An 18,235-nucleotide genomic window follows, 5' to 3' on the forward strand; every position below is an offset into this window, starting at 1 on the left:
CCAAGCCACACAGCATTCCAGCTTGCACCCCGGTCACCCACCTCCCAGTCCTCTGGTTGTCCCCTGCTGCACGTCCCCACTTCCTCTCTCAGGACTGAGCCGGAGCCATCATCTTGCCTGAGACTTGACCTTACACACCCCCGTGAGCCTTTAAAAACAGGCGTCATGGTGTGGGCGTGGGGCCTGAGGCTGGTGGAGCTGTTTCCAGAAGCACCCCTCCCCCAAGCCTAGGGAGTGTGTTCCGGCCTGGCCACGGCCACTATTTTTAGTGTAGATTTGGAGGAAGGAGGACTTTTCCTGGATTCTCCTTCAGAGGCTGGAAAACAAAACCCGCCGCCCGCCCGCCCGTCCCACCCATTTCCCTGCTGCTGGCGCTCGGCTCCGGGGGAGCGGGAGGGGGCTGTCCTCCAGGTGAGCTCTGGGTTCCTCCAGGGCAGCCCCCCTCTGCCCTGCTGCCCCCGGCTCTCTCCCCGTGTCCACAGGTCTGTGGTCTTCCCGGGGACTGGCCAGCCCTTCCCAGCTAAAACCTGTTACCCCTGGGGGTCCTGGGCCCTGGGCCCCCACACGAGGCCGAGGCTTACCCAGTGGCTGAGTGGCCCCAGCGTCCTCTCCCCAGCCTGCCAGGCTCCAGGGCAGCGAGCGTCCAGGTGGTCTCACAGCCTCACCTCAGGTGGGAAGTGTCACCTGGCAGCTGGCAGCTTTGGCTCTCAGGTCACGTGCCCAGCGGTAGGGTGAGGAGGACGCTGTCTTCCCTCGTCACACACAAGGGTCAGGGGTCTCACCCAGGGATACACGACCGGCCAGTGGTGGGGCAGGCTTCCTGCCCAGGTCTCTGCGGCACCCAGCCCTCAGCACGGGTGTCCCCAGGCCTCGCCTGTGCTTCGCTCGGCCTCCACAGACGCCTGCCCAGGTCAGTGGCACCCACCTGTGGCCCGCAGACGCGATGGCCAACACGGAAAAACTAAAGTGGCATTTCAGGAATTCCAAAGAATAGGGACGTGGGGCTCGGAATTCTCCGGAACCGTCAGGATGTGGGGCCCTGGGTCGTAGACAGCTGGCCCTGCGGGCAGCGGCCTGTTCTGCGCGGGCGTGGGGGAGGGCGGGCATGCTGGGAATCCTGAGCCTCGCGCCCCCCAAGCCCGAGCGTCTCCCTGCGCCTCTTCCTTTTCCTGCCACGGGCCAGGATTCGTGCCAGCTCCCGGGCACTGACAGGCCAGGCCCAGGCCCAGCTTTCCAGAGGCTTCCAGGCTCGTCTGGGAGGCTGGGAGGTCCTGAGCATTGGTCTGTCCAGGCCACTGGGGCGGTTCCCCTGGGGTGGCTGTGGGCCGTGGGCAGGTGGGCTGTGGCAGGTGGTCGTGGGCAGGTGGCCATGGACTCTGTGTGCAGAATCATGGCAGGAGCTGGGGGCTTGGAAATGGGGAAGAAGCTTCGCCGGGTGGGGGTCCGGGAGCTGGGATTCATCAGGGGAGAGGAGGCGCTCTCGAGGCCCGGCTGGTACAGCAGACAGAAGGTCAGCGTCCAGGTGGCCAGGTGGGAGGCGCAGGGCGCCCAGGAAGAGCACAGAGTGGAACTGGGATTAGGAGGGTGGAGGCTGGGGGCGGGGGGGGAGGGAGGGGCTTCAGGCTGGGGGAGCAGCTGGCACAAGTGTCCCCAGCAGGGACCATGCCCTCCTGGCCTCAAGGAGCCAGTGTGGGCCCCGCAGAGGAGATGAGGCCAGAGAGGCGCAGGGCCGTGACCGGGGGGCCCTGTGGTCCTCTGGAGGGACTCTGCAGCCCTGAGAGGGGAAGAAGCCACGGGGTCCGCCTGGCACGTGAAGGGGCCGCTCGCTGCTCGGCCCCAGTTAGGTTCAGGAGGCCCCTTGGGGGCTACCGCGCGGCCCAGTGTGGGATGGTGATGCCATCGGCCAGCGGAGCGGCCAGGGAGGTGAGGGTGGCCAGACTCTGGCGGGGCTTGCTGGCGAGCTGGGTTTAGGGAAGAGGGTCAAGGAAGGTTCTAGAGTTCGGGACCAGTGCCCTGGAAGGCTGAGACCCCCGTGAGGGAGAGTGGAGCATGTGAGGAGGGTTTGGGGGCTGGTCAGGGACGTGCCGTGGGACACGCGTGGCCCCAGATGCCGTCGGGTGCACACGCGGGGGAGTAGAAAACGCACCCGGCCCTGCGGGGCGCTGGCCAGGCTGGCCCCAGCGTGAGGTGGGTGCAGTACAGGGTCGCAGGGCCCCGTGAGGAAATGACTGAGGGGGCAGCTCGGGGACTAGTGCCTCAGGGCCTAGAGGTCAGCAGCGAGCAGAGCCCAGGAGAGGGCACGCGGAACAGGGGGAGCCAGGCAGGCCGAGGGGAGGAGGTGGCCCTGTGCCGGTGGAGCCTGCACCCATGGGGACAGGGGACCACGGGGGGTGGGAGGGGGGACGGCAGAACGGTCCAGAGGATGGGAGGAAGGAAGACGGGGGAGGTCTGTGGGGGGGAGGGGCAGAGGAGGGTTTTCTGTTGAACAGGCCAGAGCTGGCAGGACTCTGGGGACCCACCGAGGTCACATGCAAAGGCAGGGAACTTGATGGCCCAGGGGGCTCTGGGGATGAACGAAGGGGGCTTCAGTCTCCAAACAAAGGGAAGAGAGTACAACAGACACTAGGCCGATGGCAGGGGACACTAGGAGAGCTGGGTCCCAAAGTCCTGGGCCTGGGTGTCACCTGTGTTGGAGAAGTGCAGGACCCGTCCCTGGCACTTAAGATTCTGCCGGTGCCCTCTGTCAGTGGAAGCTGCTGGGGTCCACTGAATCCTCTGGGTCCTGCCTGGGTCAGGGGCAAGACCTGAGCTGCACCTGGGCGCCGTTCACAGAGCAGCCGGGCAGGACCTCCGCCGTGTTGTGGCCAGTTCTGAGAGCATCACAGCAGGTGCTCAGGGTCCCGGCAGAAGGCACAGGGGGATTACCACGTCCTACCCCGCTCCCCGGGAGGGCGGCGGGAGCCGGGCAAAGAAACACAAGACAGCACAGGTTCCCGCTGTCCCCTGGACGGTCCGCCTCCGTCAGTCCGTCCCCTGACAGCTGGTCATCACAGGTGACTGAGCCATCACGCTGTATTTCAAGGTGTCCCTTCTGCCGGACACTCGGGCACGGTCTCCCGTGCTTGCTTGTGTGAGAATTGCGAGTCTGAGTGCGCTCCTGTTTATTTCTTTTTATGGTTTCCTTGGGATGGATTCCCTAAAGCGCAGTTGCCAAGTGAGGAGGCCTTTGGCCAACTCCTGCCACGGCGGGCAGGACGGGCCGCTCCCTGCCCTGTGGGAGCCCGGACGGCCAGTCAAGCAAGTGGACAGAGACATGTGAGGCCCACCCAGTACCCTTCCCTCGACCTCGGCCCTGTCAAGGGACGACACGCTGCGTGGAGTCCCTTGTCACCTGTCACTGGTGCAGATGTCTGGTTTCCCAGGGTGGACAGTTAATCACCGCTGGCTCTGTGGCTTCAAGAGTCCGTCTAGGTCCCACAGAGTGTGATGTCGTCGGCACAGTGTTGACCCAGACCAGGGTCCTGGAGCAGTTCTCCCACATGCCAGCCCTGACCTGCCGCTGGGGCATCTGCCTCACTCTGAGCCGACCCGGACCCGTTGGCCTCTGGTGCCACGGCAGACATCCTTAATCAACAGCCGGGTTCCCAGAGGGCCTGGTGGATTGGCCATGTCTGCCGTGGCCCGAGGACTGTGAAACAAGGACCTGCTTGGATACGTCCTGTCCTGCCCGGGCAGCAGGTTGGGGAGGTCTGGGGCTGACTTTGTAGGGGGCACACTGAGAGAGGATCTGTGGGGCATCTGTCAAGTTCACGGGCCTGAGCGCCCAAGTGCTGGGGTCGGGAGCCAGGCCTGCCTGCCACTCTGGCTGTGTGGCCCTCTGCGCATTCAAGGTGACAAGAGGGGAGGTACATTGCGCCTGATGTCCACACCAGCGAGGGGCGTCTCTGGCTCGGGAGGTGGGGGGCGTTCTCCTTGGCTGCCCCGTGCCCAGGCCCAGCGGCTCTCCTCACCTGAGTGCCACAGGATGGGGCAGAGCCCGGCTCACCCTGTGGGAACCAGGGGACTCCAGCCTCCTGAAGGCAGCCACCAGCGCCAGCCAGGACCACAGACCCGTGGGCCCCTCGCTCCTGCAGGTTCTGCCCTCCCCCTCCCGCCCTGGGGCCTCCCCCAGCCCGGGCTCTCTTAGAGAGCTGAACTGTCCCCCTGCGTCCCCTGGGGCCAGGCCTGGAAGTGGCAGAGGGGACTCCAGGGAGAGAAGCTGACTGAGCGCCTGCTGCCTTCACCGAGAGCCGCACTGTCCTCTGTCACCTGCACCTTACAAGGTGGAGCTGAGTCCGTGCTGCCTCACAGCCGAGGAAGCTGGAGGGCCACCTGCCGGGGCTCGGTCCCTCCAGCTGACGGGGGCGAGGAGAGGCTGCCTGCCAGGGCTCCCCACCAAGGCCCTGTCTTTCTGAGGCTCTCTTCTCCGCAGATGCTCAAGGCCTGCGCTCCACAGTTCACGGAAGGCAAGACAGCCTGTCCCCTACGCGCAGGAAGGACGAGACCCTCAGTGGCCGCCTGCAGATGAGGAAACCGAGGCTCAGTTAAACTTGAGCAGATCCCCAGCCGGTGCTTCTAACCCAGCCGTGTGGCCGGGGGCTGCTGAGTGACATCGGCCGTTCTCCCTGCCCCTCGGGCCTCAGTTTCCTCAACTGTAAGGGGAAGTCGAGCTGGATCCCGTGTGCCAGGCCCTCGGCCCCGCTGCCTGCCCACCCTGGTCTACGTAAAGGCTGAAAGCAGGACTGGTCAGCAGTGTCGGCTGGAAAAGAAAGGGCGTCCCCTGCTGGCCATGGCTGGGATCGTCCTGCATGGGCGGCCATTCACCTGCCTGCCCACCTCTGAACTCAGGTTTGCGGGGGACCCCCAGGCCAGGAAGTTGAACAAGGACCCTGCGTGGAACGTCCAGGCCCACAGTCTCCTGACCTCACGCTGGTGGGAAGCCTGTGGTGGCCGGGAATGGGACCCTGACGTGCTGGCTGGGGAAGCGGGTGTCAGGGAGGGTTCCTGAGAGCTGCGGGCACACGCGGGTACACAGAGTCCCAGCAGCACGGGGCAGTGGGGTGCACAGAACACAGGACCACCATCAGCGAGACCCCGTCAAGCCTCTCGGGTGGCCGGGTGGCCGCAGGAGTGGCATCTTGTCTAGAGCACCTCGTGCCCGGCTGCATGCTGGGTCACGGTGGCCGCGGCCGGCCACTGTCTACAGCCACGTGCCTGCACAGCAGGGCGGGCGAGGGGGGCCCTCAAGGCCGGACCTCCTGGGTTTGGGCCCAGGACCTGCCTCTGTTCCATGGCCTTGGTGAGCAGGTCCACCCTCGAGCCCCCGATTGCTCCTCCGTCGGGCAGGTGCATCCCACCCATGGCACAAGGTCCTTCAGGGCCCGTAGGGACAGTATATGGTCACCGGCCACACTGTGGGGGTGGCCTTGGGATTGGTGATGCTGGAGGCCACAGGGTAGCGGGTGAGGAGGGCGGGGCCTGGCAGCCGCTGCCGTTCACACCACTTGGCCCAGGTCCCTCCTCTGTCCCAGGCCACCGCCCCCTCCTACCGTGGGTGATCTCATAAGGGGATTGTGAGGTTTAAGTGATGAAACGTCAGGGGACGTGGCACGGTGCTGGCCCTTCCTCAGTCACCACGCGGGAATCGTCTCAGTACCTCAGGCTCAGGGAGAGGTGAGATGAGAGTGGGTCACGGGGTCCCTCGGTGCCACCGCGGTGGGTGAGGAGAAGGCCTCCTGCAGGCCCCCCGCTCCGGGAGCTCCAAAGCCTGGATTCGCTGGTGCTCCTCCGCGTGGGCCGCGGCCTCCCTTCCCGGGGCACAGAGGCCAAGGTCTGCTCTGTCCTGGGGGAGCACAGGGTAGGGGACCTGTCCTCTCCCTTGACCCCTGACCCCGAGCGTCACAGCTGCTGGTACAGGACTGGTGCTGGCGTCCCTGCAGCCAGCAGGAGGCTCCCGTCACCCTCAAAGACAGAAGGCAGGAAAGGCCTAGGAATGGCGTGGTTGGGGGCAGCAGGGAACCCCTTCCCAAAACCTCAGTGGCCGAGAGTGACTCCAGAGTCTGGCTGTCATCCAGAGGCATCTGTGACGGGGCACGTGGCAGCCCCAGGGGGTTGATTTCTGGTTCCTGCATGGGCTGAGGCTGGCTCCCCACCCTCCAACCACAGGACACAGGTGAACCCCCAAAGGGGTCTGTGCCACCTGCCCCGGGGCAGCTGCTCCCCTGGGCAGGAGGGACCATCGGAGCCCTCTCCTGAGTTCCAGTGCTTCCTGCTCTTCCTGCCCACCCTCTGAGCCCAGCCAGCCCCAGCACCAGGCAACGGCTGAACCCCAGGCTGTGGCTGCCTAGGGGTCAGCCCTGGTCTCCCGGTCAGAAGCCCAGCCACCACCTCTCATGGGAGCCCGAGCGCAGCCTCAGGGGGCAGGTGCCCGATGGTCACTTCTACAGGATGCCCCCTGACCGGGGTCCATCTTTGCCTGCTGGCGTTTCTTGCAGTAGGGTCCCCAGTGTGTGAGTGCAAGGTGTTAGGGACAGGGCACAGAGCCCGCCTGGCTGGGACCCTCCAAGCCCCTGTGCCTGGGGCCGCCCCTGCCTGGGGAAGTGAAGCCAAGCGTCCTCCCCTGCAGGCCTGCGGTCCCCAGCCGGCAGGTTGGAGTTCCAGCCCTGGTGAGGCGGCTGAGCCCAGCTGGCCACGAGGAGGACAGGCCCCGCTGGGGCACTGGCAGCTCAAAACTGGAATTCAGAAGTCCACCCAGGGCCCATCGTCCCGGGGACCCTCCCTCCCCCCACCTGCTCTACCTGGGCAGGAGGATGAAAGGGGCCCAGGGCCAGAAGGACATCAGCCTCTGTGGGCACTGGGCTGGAGCTCAGGGTCCGCCTTGTCCTGTATACAGAGGGTCTGCAAGTTGGGAGAAGGAGCACAGCCGTTGTCTGCCCCATGTCAGGGCCATCTGCTAGCCTCAGGGCCAGGACCCCCAGATTTGTAGGACCTCTCCGCAGCATAATGTCGGGTCAGGTGTGTGCGCCTTAGATGTGGCTGTGGCGCTTCAGGAAAATGACTTACCCACTCTGGGCCAGCTCAGGCTGGAAGCTTCCAGAGCCCAGGAATTGCATCGCCCACCCCCACCACCTCCACAGTTAGCCTCGGAAGCCCCTCCCTGCTCTCCTGGGAGGACGCAGGCTGGGGCCTGGGGAGAAGCGTCGGAGACAGAGGCTGCTCCGTTCCCAGGGTGCTGTGCCGAGGGGAGGGAACAGAGTCACTGCCTTGCAGAGCAAGACGCGTGTCTGGGTTTGCTGTCCGCCATCTGGTCCTTTGCCTACAGTTGGCCATTTAAGGTGTCCACGCCGCTTGAGTTCAGCATCTTCACAGGATTTACATCCAGCTCGACCCATGGGAGGGGACTGCCATGACCTCAGAAATACACCACAACCTTCAGCGTCACCCCGTGGCCCAGGCCAGAGCCCCAGCTGATTTCCTTTCTGTCTCCCTAGAGTCCCTTCTTGGGACATTTTGTGTAAATGGCGTCACGTGCCTTGTGGCCTTTAGCGACTGTCTTCTCTCGAGGCCCCTAAGTTCCAATAGGCCATGGTGGGTCCTTCCGTGAGCGGCGTTTCACGGTTGGCGCTACCTGTACTGTCCATCCATCATCCCTGGGGTGGGACCGGTTCTGCCTGTTTAGTTTCTTGAAGACGCCGCCGCAGACACGCTCTTGCATAGACGTGTGTTCGCGTTGCTCTTGGGTGCACGCCAAGGGGTACGATTTTCGGGTCATGTGGTGACTTATTTGATCTTTTTGAGGAACCACCTGAATGTTTTCCAAAGCCTTCCCCTCTACACGGGCCAGCAGCGGTGAGGGTTCAGTTCACCCATGTCGTCGCCAACACTTGTTACTGTCTTTAATTGTAGCCCTTCTAGTGAAGGGGTGCTCTCTCCACTGTGGCTTTGGTTTGCATTTCCCAGATAACTAAGGATATCAAGTGCCTTTTCATGTCCTCGTTGGCCACTTCTTGGGGAACTTTCTTCAGATTCTCCACACGTACTTTAAGCGGGTTGTCTTTTTATTATTGAGTCGTGAGCACTATTTACATGTTCCAGACCAAATGCCTAATCAGAGGAAGGGCTTGCAGACATCCCCCCACCCCCCACCCTGTGGGCCGCCTCTGGTTTTGTGGACAGGGTTCTCTGAAGCGCAGGCTTCAACGTTGATGACCCCAGATCCTCTGTTTTCTTCCTGTGGCGCATACGTTGGTGTCTTGTCTTACAAGGTTTTCATCAAGCTCCTCTCCCCAGGGGAGACCCACAGTGGATGGGGGACTCTTGGGCAGAGCTGAGTCCCTCTGGTGGGCTCAGAGTGGCCCTGGGGGTCCCTTCCGCTTTCTGGGCTGGGGGTCAGGAGCTGACCAGGCTCTTCACACTGGGGACCCCCGAGCCAGCTCAGGGCTGGGAAAGGCCTCAACAAGGCCTGGCCCCTGCCTGGGTCGCGGAGTCCCAGTGGGGAGAAGAGGACTCAGGCAGAGAGGGCCTGGTCACACCCTGGGGACGCAATGGGTGGAGCCCGAGAGACACAAGTCTCAACCCCGCTGGGGAGCCCCGGGGTCGGGAGCTAACGCGCGTCTCTGTCCTCAGCCATGAAAGCCGATCGCAAGCGCCTGAAGGGCGAGAAGACGGACCTGGTGAGCCAGATGCAGCAGCTGTACGCCACGCTCGAGAGCCGCGAGGAGCAGCTGCGCGACTTCATCCGCAACTACGAGCAGCACCGCAAGGTCCGCGCCCCTCCGCGCCCCTCCGCGCCCGTTGCAGGCGCTGCCTCTCCAACCCCAGAGCACTGGCGGGAGGCTCCCGTGTGCGTAGCCAGTTCTGGGCGCTCAGAGACCACCAGCTGAGCCCCTGGTGGCAGGCCCCTGTCGCCTGGACAGTGAGTCCAGCTGCTTCAGATCCCCGCACCCACACGTGTGCCCTTGGGCATCCGACTGTGCCCTCTTAGACCGTCAGTTTCCTCATCTGCAGAGAGTGGTCATGGTGCAGACCTGCAGAGGTGCCGGGAGGTCTCTGGGTAATACATGCCAAGCGCTCAGCACAGCGCCCAGCCAGCCCATAATAAGCACTCCGTCCCTGTGAGCTCTGCCTCTTGGTACTAACATAAAGAGTGAGGAGAAAGACCCCAGCACCTGTGAGACAGCAAGAATCCCGCCTGCAGGGAGGGAGGCTTGGGAGGCTTCCCAGAGGAGGCGACATATGAGTTGGGCTCTGTGGGATGAGTAGGAGTTCGTGGGTCAGGTGACTGAGGGATTTGGTGCAGCAAGTATCTGCATGGTCTAGGCAGCGAGGAGGTGCCAAGAAGGATGGTGAGACTTAGAATCAGGCCCGGCTAAGCCGCTTTTCTGCAGGGAGCGAGTGAACCCTGTGGTGCTCAGGGCAGGGAAACTGCTCTCCAGGTACAGGACTCCCTGGGGAGGGCTGTGACCACAGTGTGCACACAGGCTGAAGGCGGAGGTGGGAGGTGCCTCAGCAAGTCCCTGCACAGTTGGTGGTGGCAGACCACCTGCATGGGTCCCGTTGAGGACCGATGCCTCTGAGATGTAGTTGAAAAGCCGAATGTCCCCATGCTTTGTCCCCACGTGCACTCTGGTCTTCCCCAATGACACTCACTGTCACCTCCTGGGCGTGCACATCACTTTTTCTCCCATGATGAAAACTGCCCCAGGGAGCTTGTGGCTGCTCCCACAGCCCCCAGTGGAAGCCTGCAGCTTCCACGTCCCCAGTGCTGTCCCCTCCCCTGCCGGCTGGGTCACCACTGCCAGCACCCGTCCATGCTGGATGTCCCAGGTCCCCAGATGCCAAAACTGTTTAGATGAACCAGGGAAGGGCTCGTGCCACCTGAGGGGTCCTGGAGAAAGGCCACGGACATCCCCTGAGCAGTGGCTCCCGGAGCCTTAGAGCTTAAGAGCCCAAGAGCAGATGGTCACTGTGTCATTTAATGACATGTGAGGTCCACTTCTGTGATTTTGCCCTTTTTTGGCAAGAAAAGCCCTAGAGGGCACCTTGCCTTCCATAGAACCACAGGTGCGACCCCCAGCCCCACCTGAGCCCCAGGTGTCACTCTCATGAGCTGGTTAGTCCCCTTCAGGTTCATTCAGAAAAATGGAGTTTGGAAAACACCCAGTTTTTTAAATTAGCCTTGATCTTGTTCCCAAGGAGACTCACTCCCACGGCCCCCGCCCATCTGCAGGCAGCAGCGATAGGACAACCTTTAGTCCCCCGTGGGTCTGACCCTGTTTTACAGGTGGGAGGACTGAGGTTCTGTGGGGCCATGTGACCAGGCCAAGCCATGTGGGCTTTTGAAGATGCTGAGGCCACAGGTCCTGGTTCTGTCCGGCCTCTTCCAAGGTCTTGCATCTGGTTACCAAAAAAATCATGCATCTTTTTTCTTTTTTAATTTTTTATTGTTGGTTGTTCAAAACATTACAAATTTCTTGACATATATTCCACACTTTGATTCAAGTGGGTTATGAACTCCCACCTTCACCCCATACACAGATTGCAGAATCACATCAGTTACACATCCATTGATTTACATATTGCCATACTAGTGTCTGTTGTGCTCCGCTTCTTTTTTTTTTTTTAATGTATATATATTTTTAGTTGTGGATGCACTTTTATTTATTTTTGTGTGGTGCTGGGAATCGAACCCTCACACATACTAGGCAAGCACTCCACCTCTGAGCCATGACCCAGCCCAAAATCATGCCTCTTTATTTGCAAAATAAATGTCCCTGTGGACAGGATTAGAGGCCCGCAGGTCCGTCCTGGCTGGTACCACTCAGCCTCCCATGGGGACCAGCCTCCCGGGGAGCCCTGCAGGCTCAGCCAGCAGGACCCAGCCCAGGGTCCGTCGGAGGCAGGGACAGCACAGGCACAGGCTGCTGAGAACCAGGGGCCTTGTCTGCCTGGGAAGTTCCCAGGATTGCAACATGTGAGACAGCCGCGCCAAACGCACACGCCCTGTCCCAGGGCACAGCCGAGAGGGGACTTGGGGACTCTCCACGAGTCCAGCTGGGGAGGTTCTCACGATAGACCAGGCAGCCAGGCCCGGCATGGACACAGGGTGACCTTGGTGATGAGGTCACGTTGGAAACAGGCCTCCGTCCTCCAAATACCATCGTGTCCCCAGCCGACCTTGTCCCCTGCGGCCCCTCCCTCTGCCTTCTCCCATCCTGCCCTGGCAGTCGGGGAGGACCCCCACTACCCAGCCTCTCCTCCGGGACCCTCATGGTCTGGACAAATCCTGCTCTGTGAATTCTGGCCGCCCTGACCCCGTCAGGTCCCCTTGTTTTCACCTCAGTTATCAGCAGGGACTGAGACATGGTTTGATTTCTCTGGGCCTCAGTTTTCTTGTCTGTGAAATAGGTTAATGTCAGTCCCCGCCTCGCAGATGGGTGTGAGATTTGAAGGGAGCAGTGCACCCGGAACCCTGTGCAGACGCTCCATGAAAGTCCCTGCTGTGCCTGCCCCCCACTGCCAGGGAACTCCGTCCTGGAGGTGGGGGTCCCGGGCTTGAAAGCACTGTAGTCGCTAGTCGCTTACTACCCTCAGTCAGCTCATGACCAGTGGGACCAGCAAAGAGATGGAGATAAAAATGGCCCTGAGGGTCCTAGTGGGTCCTCCTCCTACTTCAGAGATATTCCTAGGCAGTCACTTGAGCACCAGGTGTTTCTCAGGGACAGTCCGTTAGCCCAGCTGCTCAGCTCCACACTCTGGGCAGTTTTTTTGGCATCCACTCTGCAGGGGCAGGGCTCTGTCTGCTTCCTGCCTGCTGGTGGCATCCACGTATCAGGTCTGAGTAAGAACAGGTTAGAGCTGGGTGTGGTGGTGCACGCCTTGCAGGCCCAGAGGCTCAGGAGGCTGAGGCAGGAGGATCGTGAGTTCAAAGCCAGCCTCCGCAAAAGTGAGGTGCTCAGCAGCTCAGTAAGACCCTGTCTCTAAATAAAACACCAAAAAGGGCTGGGGAGTGGCTCAGTGGTCGAGTGCCCCTGAGTTCAATTCTTGCTACCCAAAACAAGAAGGTGCCCTCTCCTGTGGTGGTCAGGAGGGGGCCCCGCCTGCCTCATGCCCACCTCTGCTGATCTTCACGCAGAGCAGCCTCGTGGGAACATCCCGAAGTACCTGAGGGCTGGGGGTGGGGAGACTGAGACAGAGGTGACGTGCAGCGGTGACTGCAGAGCCAGGGTTTGGCTGGGCCCCAGCTATTCTGTGACAGCCAGAGAAAGGCCGGTTCCTCTCTGTCTCCTCGTTGCTCACCATCTGGAAGCCAGGCCTTCCACACAGGCTGTCAGACAGGGCAGGGGGTGGCAGCTATCCGTGGCCCCAGGCTACATGGACACCTGGCTTTGCTGTGGACTGGCAGCAGGGTGATGGTCCAGCTCCCCCTCTCAAGGACACCTACTGTCCCCAAAGTGCCTTGGCCAACAGGTCAGAGCCTGCTTGGGGCAGCTGCTCCTGCTGCTGGCTTTGCCTGAGGGCTGGCTGGCTGGGGACTGGCCCCAGGGGAGCCCGGGCCATGGCAGAGGCTTTGCCTTCAGGACAGACAGCTAGCCAGGGGTGGGTGGTCGGCCTATCTGCGCCTCAGCAGCTGTGACCTCCTCTTATAGATGGAGAAGCCCAGACCTGGTGAGGGAAACCACCTCCCAGGGCAGTTATTTTCTCCTTTATTCATTTATTCCTTCATTCATTGAAAAAAAAACACTGGGCATCTCCCAGGGACCCGTCCCAGTCTCCCAGCTCGTTGGTGGAACATTCGAACCGGGCACTTTCCCACAGCAGAGCTGGCCTGGCCTCCTGCCAGGGCCTCCCCACTTCTCTGTCTGTCCAGGGTCCAGCTCCCTCTGCGTCCAGGGCCCAGGAGTGCTCCACCCTGGTTGTGACCTGCCCCGCCCTCTCTGGCTCCCCCCACCCCCAGGAGAGCGAGGACGCGGTCAAGGCCCTGGCCAAGGAGAAGGACCTGCTGGAGCGAGAGAAGTGGGAGCTGCGGCGCCAGGCCAAGGAGGCCACGGACCACGCCGCGGCCCTGCGCTCCCAGCTGGACCTCAAGGACAACCGGATGAAGGAGCTGGAGGCCGAGCTGGCCATGGTGAGTCCTGCCACCGGGGGCCCCGGGTGTTGCGGGGGAGTGATGGACCCCGCAGCCCAGGCCAGTGGACCGGCCTTGGCAGAGAGAAGGGCCCAGGGCCGCAGCCCCCAGAGCTTCCCTCCAGGACCACCTCGCCCTGGGGCGGGGCTGCCTTCCAGGGGGCGGGGCTGCCTTCCAGGGGGCGGGGCTGCCTTCCAGGGGGCGGGGCTTGGAAGACTCATTTTCTTACCCCTGGCCACTACTAGAAACAGTATTTTTTTGTTATTTTTCTTGGTTCAACATGTATATTTAGGAGCTGGGGTTGTGGCTCAGCAGTAGAGTGCTCAGCACCACATAAAGATAAAGTCATTGTATTGTGTCCATCTACACCTAAAAAATGAACATTTAAAAAATATATATATTTAGTTTATATATTACTTATGATATGAATATAAAATAATATATATTTATATATAAGATACAAATAAAACATTTAAGTTTTTATACTTTATAAATAAATATAAAACATTTCATATTTCATACATATCTAAAACACGGTGTATACGTAAGTAGCTCCGGGGCAGGGCATACATCAAAATCGTCCATCATCCCAGAGCGGTAGGTTGGCACATGGTATTTGACTGTGACTTTCTTATGTGTGTGCAACAAGATTATCTTGGGTCATCAAGGGAAAAAAAAATTTTTTTTCTAATCCAAAACAAACTCTTTAAATAATGCCGAAAATTTTGTGGTTTGAGAAGGTCCCCAGGGCATGGGGTCTGGGGGCAGAGTGGCCAGGCTGGCCGTGGAGCCCAGGCCCGAGCCCTGCCCTCTGTGCTGCCTGCCCCTGGGCACTACCAGCCGCTCCCTGGGCTTCGGGGCCTTCCCGTTGCTGGGCCGGGTGGGGGCCTTGCCCTACCCCACAAGGTGGCTGGGTAAATCCTCAGAGCACGCGGCCAGAAGGGCCTTTGAAAGCCACCAGGGCTGCTGGTGGCCAGGTGCAGGCTGTCGGGGGCTCCTGGGAGGGGGCCACAGGACTCTCTAACAGCCACGTCCTCCTGCTGAGTGCCAGCAGCAGCTGGGGTGAGGTCATAGTTGTGGGTTCTGGGCTCCAGCTGCCCCTGTTGCTCCCCTGGGCGTCCTTACCTCTCTGAGCCTCAGTGTCATCAGCATAAGTAGAGATAACATGGGGCGCTGCTGAGGATGTCAGTGGGATAATGGAAGGCAACCAGCTTAGGGTCCTGGTTGGGTGATGGTTTCCTATAAGTCACTTGCTTCAGGATGAGGCAGTACAGGCCGGGCGGGCTCCTGGCACCTCCCCTGGGTCTCCTTGTCCAGTGCTGACCCCTAGTGGTGAGGGGCATACAGGCCAGGAAGAAGCTGCAGGAAGAGGGTGCAAGTGACACCCTGTTCTCCCAGGTCCTGCCCTGCCCTGCAGGGGGACAGCAGAGGTGTGGCTTGTGGCCATGACACACTGGCCTTAGGCACCCAGGAGGCTGCGCACCCTGGGTCTTTGTGGGCTGGAAGGCAGCTCAGCCACTCCCTGCGCCCAGCCACTCGATGCCAGGGCCCTCAGGCTCTTGCCGCCTCCTGTAGGCACCTCCCTCTCTGGCCCTGCAGCTCAGGCAGGGGTTTGTTGTAAGCACGGCACCCAGGGGCAGGGGGAGGGGCTTCACCAGAGCCACAGGGCCCGGGTGTTGCTGGGGCATGTCCGCCTGTGCAGGGCCCCTCTGTCACTCACCACCTGCAGAGTCTCACAGCCAAGGTGGCTCAGGGCCAGCTCCCAGCAGACCCGGGTTGCAAGCGCCAAGCAGCTCAGGCTGGCAAAGCCCTGGGGTATCCTGGAAGTCAGGATCCACGGGAAGGTGGAGGGGCGGGCTCAGAAGTCGGCAAAGCCCAGGCGCCACGGGGCTGGGGAGCCAGGGCTCCGGGCCCCGGTGTCCAAATGGCCCGTCTTGGTCTCTTTTGTACCTTGGCTGGGATGCTGTTGTGGGGAACAGGCTGGTCAAGAAGCAGCAGGCAGCCCAGGGGGGACAGACTCCAAATGCTGAGCCCTGATCCACAGACTCTCACGACACTTAGAGGTCATCGGCCTCCTCTTAGACCCAGCCTGTCACTGGGCTTTTCCCTCTTTTTTGAAAACGCTCCCACTCTGCGGCTGCAGGCCCACGCAGGGTCCCTAATGTGAAGCCTGCCCACAGAAACCAGAAGGGGGGCTGTCCTCACAGGCACCTGTGAGACTCCCAGGGCAGCTGTGTACAGTCCAGGAGGCAGGGCCAGGTTCACAGGGCTCCTGGACAAAGGCTGAGAGGGGGAGCTGACCCTCCCCCGGGCTTTGGTGTTACCTTAATGTTTCTATGATCTCATTTCACACCCAGGCCTGGCTTGGCCACCATGCGCTGTCCTGGGTGCTTTCATAAGTGACCCTGAGGCGCTGCCACGGAGCTGGGTAGACAGAGTCCCCCTGCCCCGGGCGCTGAGGCTGCTGGGAAGCAGGGTACCGGGAGGGGGACGGGCCTGGTCTCCCAAGGGGTGTCCAGGCCTCGGCCTTTACCCGTCCTGGAGCAAGGAGAAGCCAGAGGTGTGTGCTTCTCCCTCCTCGGGAGCCCGGGTCACAGAGAACTCGCCTCCACCTGCCCGGTGCCCCAAAGCAGGGAGCAGCTCTTGTGCACCAGGACGGCTCCAGGCAGGGCCTCCCACCGCACTGTTGACACTCAGGCCGGGTGGCTGTGTGGTGAGGTGTCCCCTGCACTGCAGGATGTTGAGCGGCACCCCGTCTCCACCCACCACATGCCACACAGACATTGCCAATTGCCCCCTGGAGAGTGAAATCACCCAAGTTGAGAATCAGCCTCCCGCAGAGTCAGATATTGTTCCCAGAATCAAGCATCCGTGACGTCTGAGCCTGGCTCTTCAGGTCTGACAGAGGCCCAGTTTCAGGCCTGTCCTTTTCCAGCTGTGTGACCTTGGGCAAGAGACGAACCTCTCTGAGCCCCATTCCCTCCTGTATGACACTGAAACCATACAGACCTTCCTCCCAGGCTTTGTGAAGAGACCGAGACGCTGGGAGAATCGGGGCAGGCACTGGAGGCGCTCAGTCAACTGGAGCTGTCATTCCCTGAGCTCCTTCTAGACCTGGCCCCATCCTGACACCCCAGGGGTGAGCCAGGGGTTCCTCATCGTCACTGTGGACCATCCCTTCCAGCCTCTCTGTGCCTCAGTTTTCTCTCCTGTCAAGACCTTCGCCACAGGCCAGGAGAGCCGGCAACGCACAGGGCTGGGGGGAGGCGGGCGGCTGAGCCTCGCGCCCTTCAAGGGTGGCACCGCCCCAGCACTCAGCTCTGAGGCCACTGCCTGTCCCTCGAGTTCCACCTCCAGGCCCTGGCCACTGCCTCCCTGGCCTTCCCAGCAGCCCTCTGCAGGGCCAATTCCCGGCCTTGGCCTCACCCTGAGGGTCCACCGTCCCCCCAGGTAGAATTGTCCATTGTGGCACAAGAGAACAGGGCCGTTCTGCAGCCCGGCCGCGTGGGATCCACCAGGACGTGAGCCTGCGGGTCTGCTCAGGAGGCTCCGCCCAGGGGACCAGCTAGACCAGCACGGGGCAAGGACCCGGTGGAGCTGCAGGGTGCCTTCAGCCAGCACCCTCAGACACGGGCAGTGGACACGGAGTGGCCTCCGCCCGCAGACCCTCCGGCCTGCCCTGCCGGCTGCGTGGTCATCCCCATCCGGGAAGGACGTGGGTGACCCTGACTTCACCTCCGTGCTGCTCCCTGTTGACCAGGACAGGGGTCAGACAGTGTCCCTGGCGTGGTGTGAATGACCCTTCTCCTTCCTCCTTGGGAGGCAGAAGGGTTGAGCCCCTGTGTGGGGACAGAGAGCTTCCCCTGGCAACCGAGTGGGGGGCTGTGTTTCTCCACCACAAAGATGGGGCTCAGGCAGGGAGGGGCCCCCTCCTGGATCCCACGGCTGGAGTGGAAGGGGGGGGCCAGGTGGCCAGAGGTCAGAGTCCAGAAGGACCGTGGTGAGGACGTGCGTCCGTGCGTGCGGAACGCCTGCCCGTTTCCTCCCCAAAGAATTTGAGATCACCTCCCATAGAGCCCCACGCACCTTGCAGTGGGAGGTGACAGATCTCAGGCTGTCCCAGAGGTGCCCTCCTGGGGAGTCCCTCAGATCCCACGCACTCTGGGGCTGTGTTGAGGGCTCACGGCCTGTGATCCAGGGGACCTGCCCACGGGTTGAGTGGCCAGCCCCCCGTGGTCCTGCAGGGGAGGAGGTGCTGGCCATGGGTGACCCCTGTGCAGAGCCGGTGGCAGGGGACTTTGTGGGTGCTGAGGGGATGGGGGCCAGCCCTTGGGGACAGATGGTGGGCATGTCCTGGACCCCTTGCTCTCCACCTGCTGGCCACCCTCTGCTCTTGGTGGGCACTAAGGGGCCCCAGAGTGAGTTCACAGTGAGAGTCCCCGTGGCGCAGGTGCTCAACTCCCAGACCACACAGGCTGGTGACACCCTGGTTCAGAGGGCTCCTGGCTCTCAGCCTGGTGGTGGTGACAGCGAGCAGCGGCCCCAGGGTCCCACCGTCCTGTCTCCCACTCTCTCTCCAGGCCAAGCAGTCCTTAGCCACGCTGACCAAGGACGTCCCCAAGCGGCATTCACTCGCCATGCCGGGCGAGACGGTGCTCAACGGCAACCAGGAGTGGGTGGTGCAGGCGGACCTCCCGCTGACCGCGGCCATCCGCCAGAGCCAGCAGACTCTCTACCACTCACACCCGCCCCACCCTGCGGACCGGCAAGGTGAGTCCTGCCCGGCGGCCCAGCATGGCTCCCCTGGGCTTCCCAGTAGGCCACCATACCCAGTGGGTGGGACAGTCTCTGATCACAACCTGGAGCGATGCAGGGCCGAGATCTCTTGGCTCTTGACACTGAAAAGGCCAAGAGGTGGACTGCAGGCATAGCTGGATCCAGAGGTTCAAGCAAAAGCCGACTCTGGCCCTTTCTTTCCATCTGGGGGCTCTGCCCACTTGCACTTGGCCTCATTTTTTAGAGCTCCTCTTCCTGCAAAGTGGCAAAACAGGCTGCTCCCATAAAATGAGT

General features: G+C 61.8%; 1 protein-coding gene across 4 annotated transcripts in view; it reads left to right on the plus strand.

The window, feature by feature from the left end:
* Window positions 1-18,235, plus strand: part of Kazn (kazrin, periplakin interacting protein) — a 952,488-nt gene that overhangs the window by 890,026 nt on the left and 44,227 nt on the right. For all 4 annotated transcript variants that reach the window (XM_071617362.1, XM_071617364.1, XM_071617363.1 and 1 more), the window contains 3 exons: window positions 8,665-8,801; window positions 12,995-13,165; window positions 17,746-17,935. In XM_071617362.1, the coding sequence (XP_071473463.1) occupies window positions 8,665-8,801; window positions 12,995-13,165; window positions 17,746-17,935 (498 nt within the window). The remainder of the gene's footprint in view (window positions 1-8,664; window positions 8,802-12,994; window positions 13,166-17,745; window positions 17,936-18,235) is intronic.

This window comes from Marmota flaviventris, chromosome 10 (genome assembly GCF_047511675.1).
Source record: "Marmota flaviventris isolate mMarFla1 chromosome 10, mMarFla1.hap1, whole genome shotgun sequence".
Lineage (NCBI taxonomy): Eukaryota > Metazoa > Chordata > Mammalia > Rodentia > Sciuridae > Marmota > Marmota flaviventris.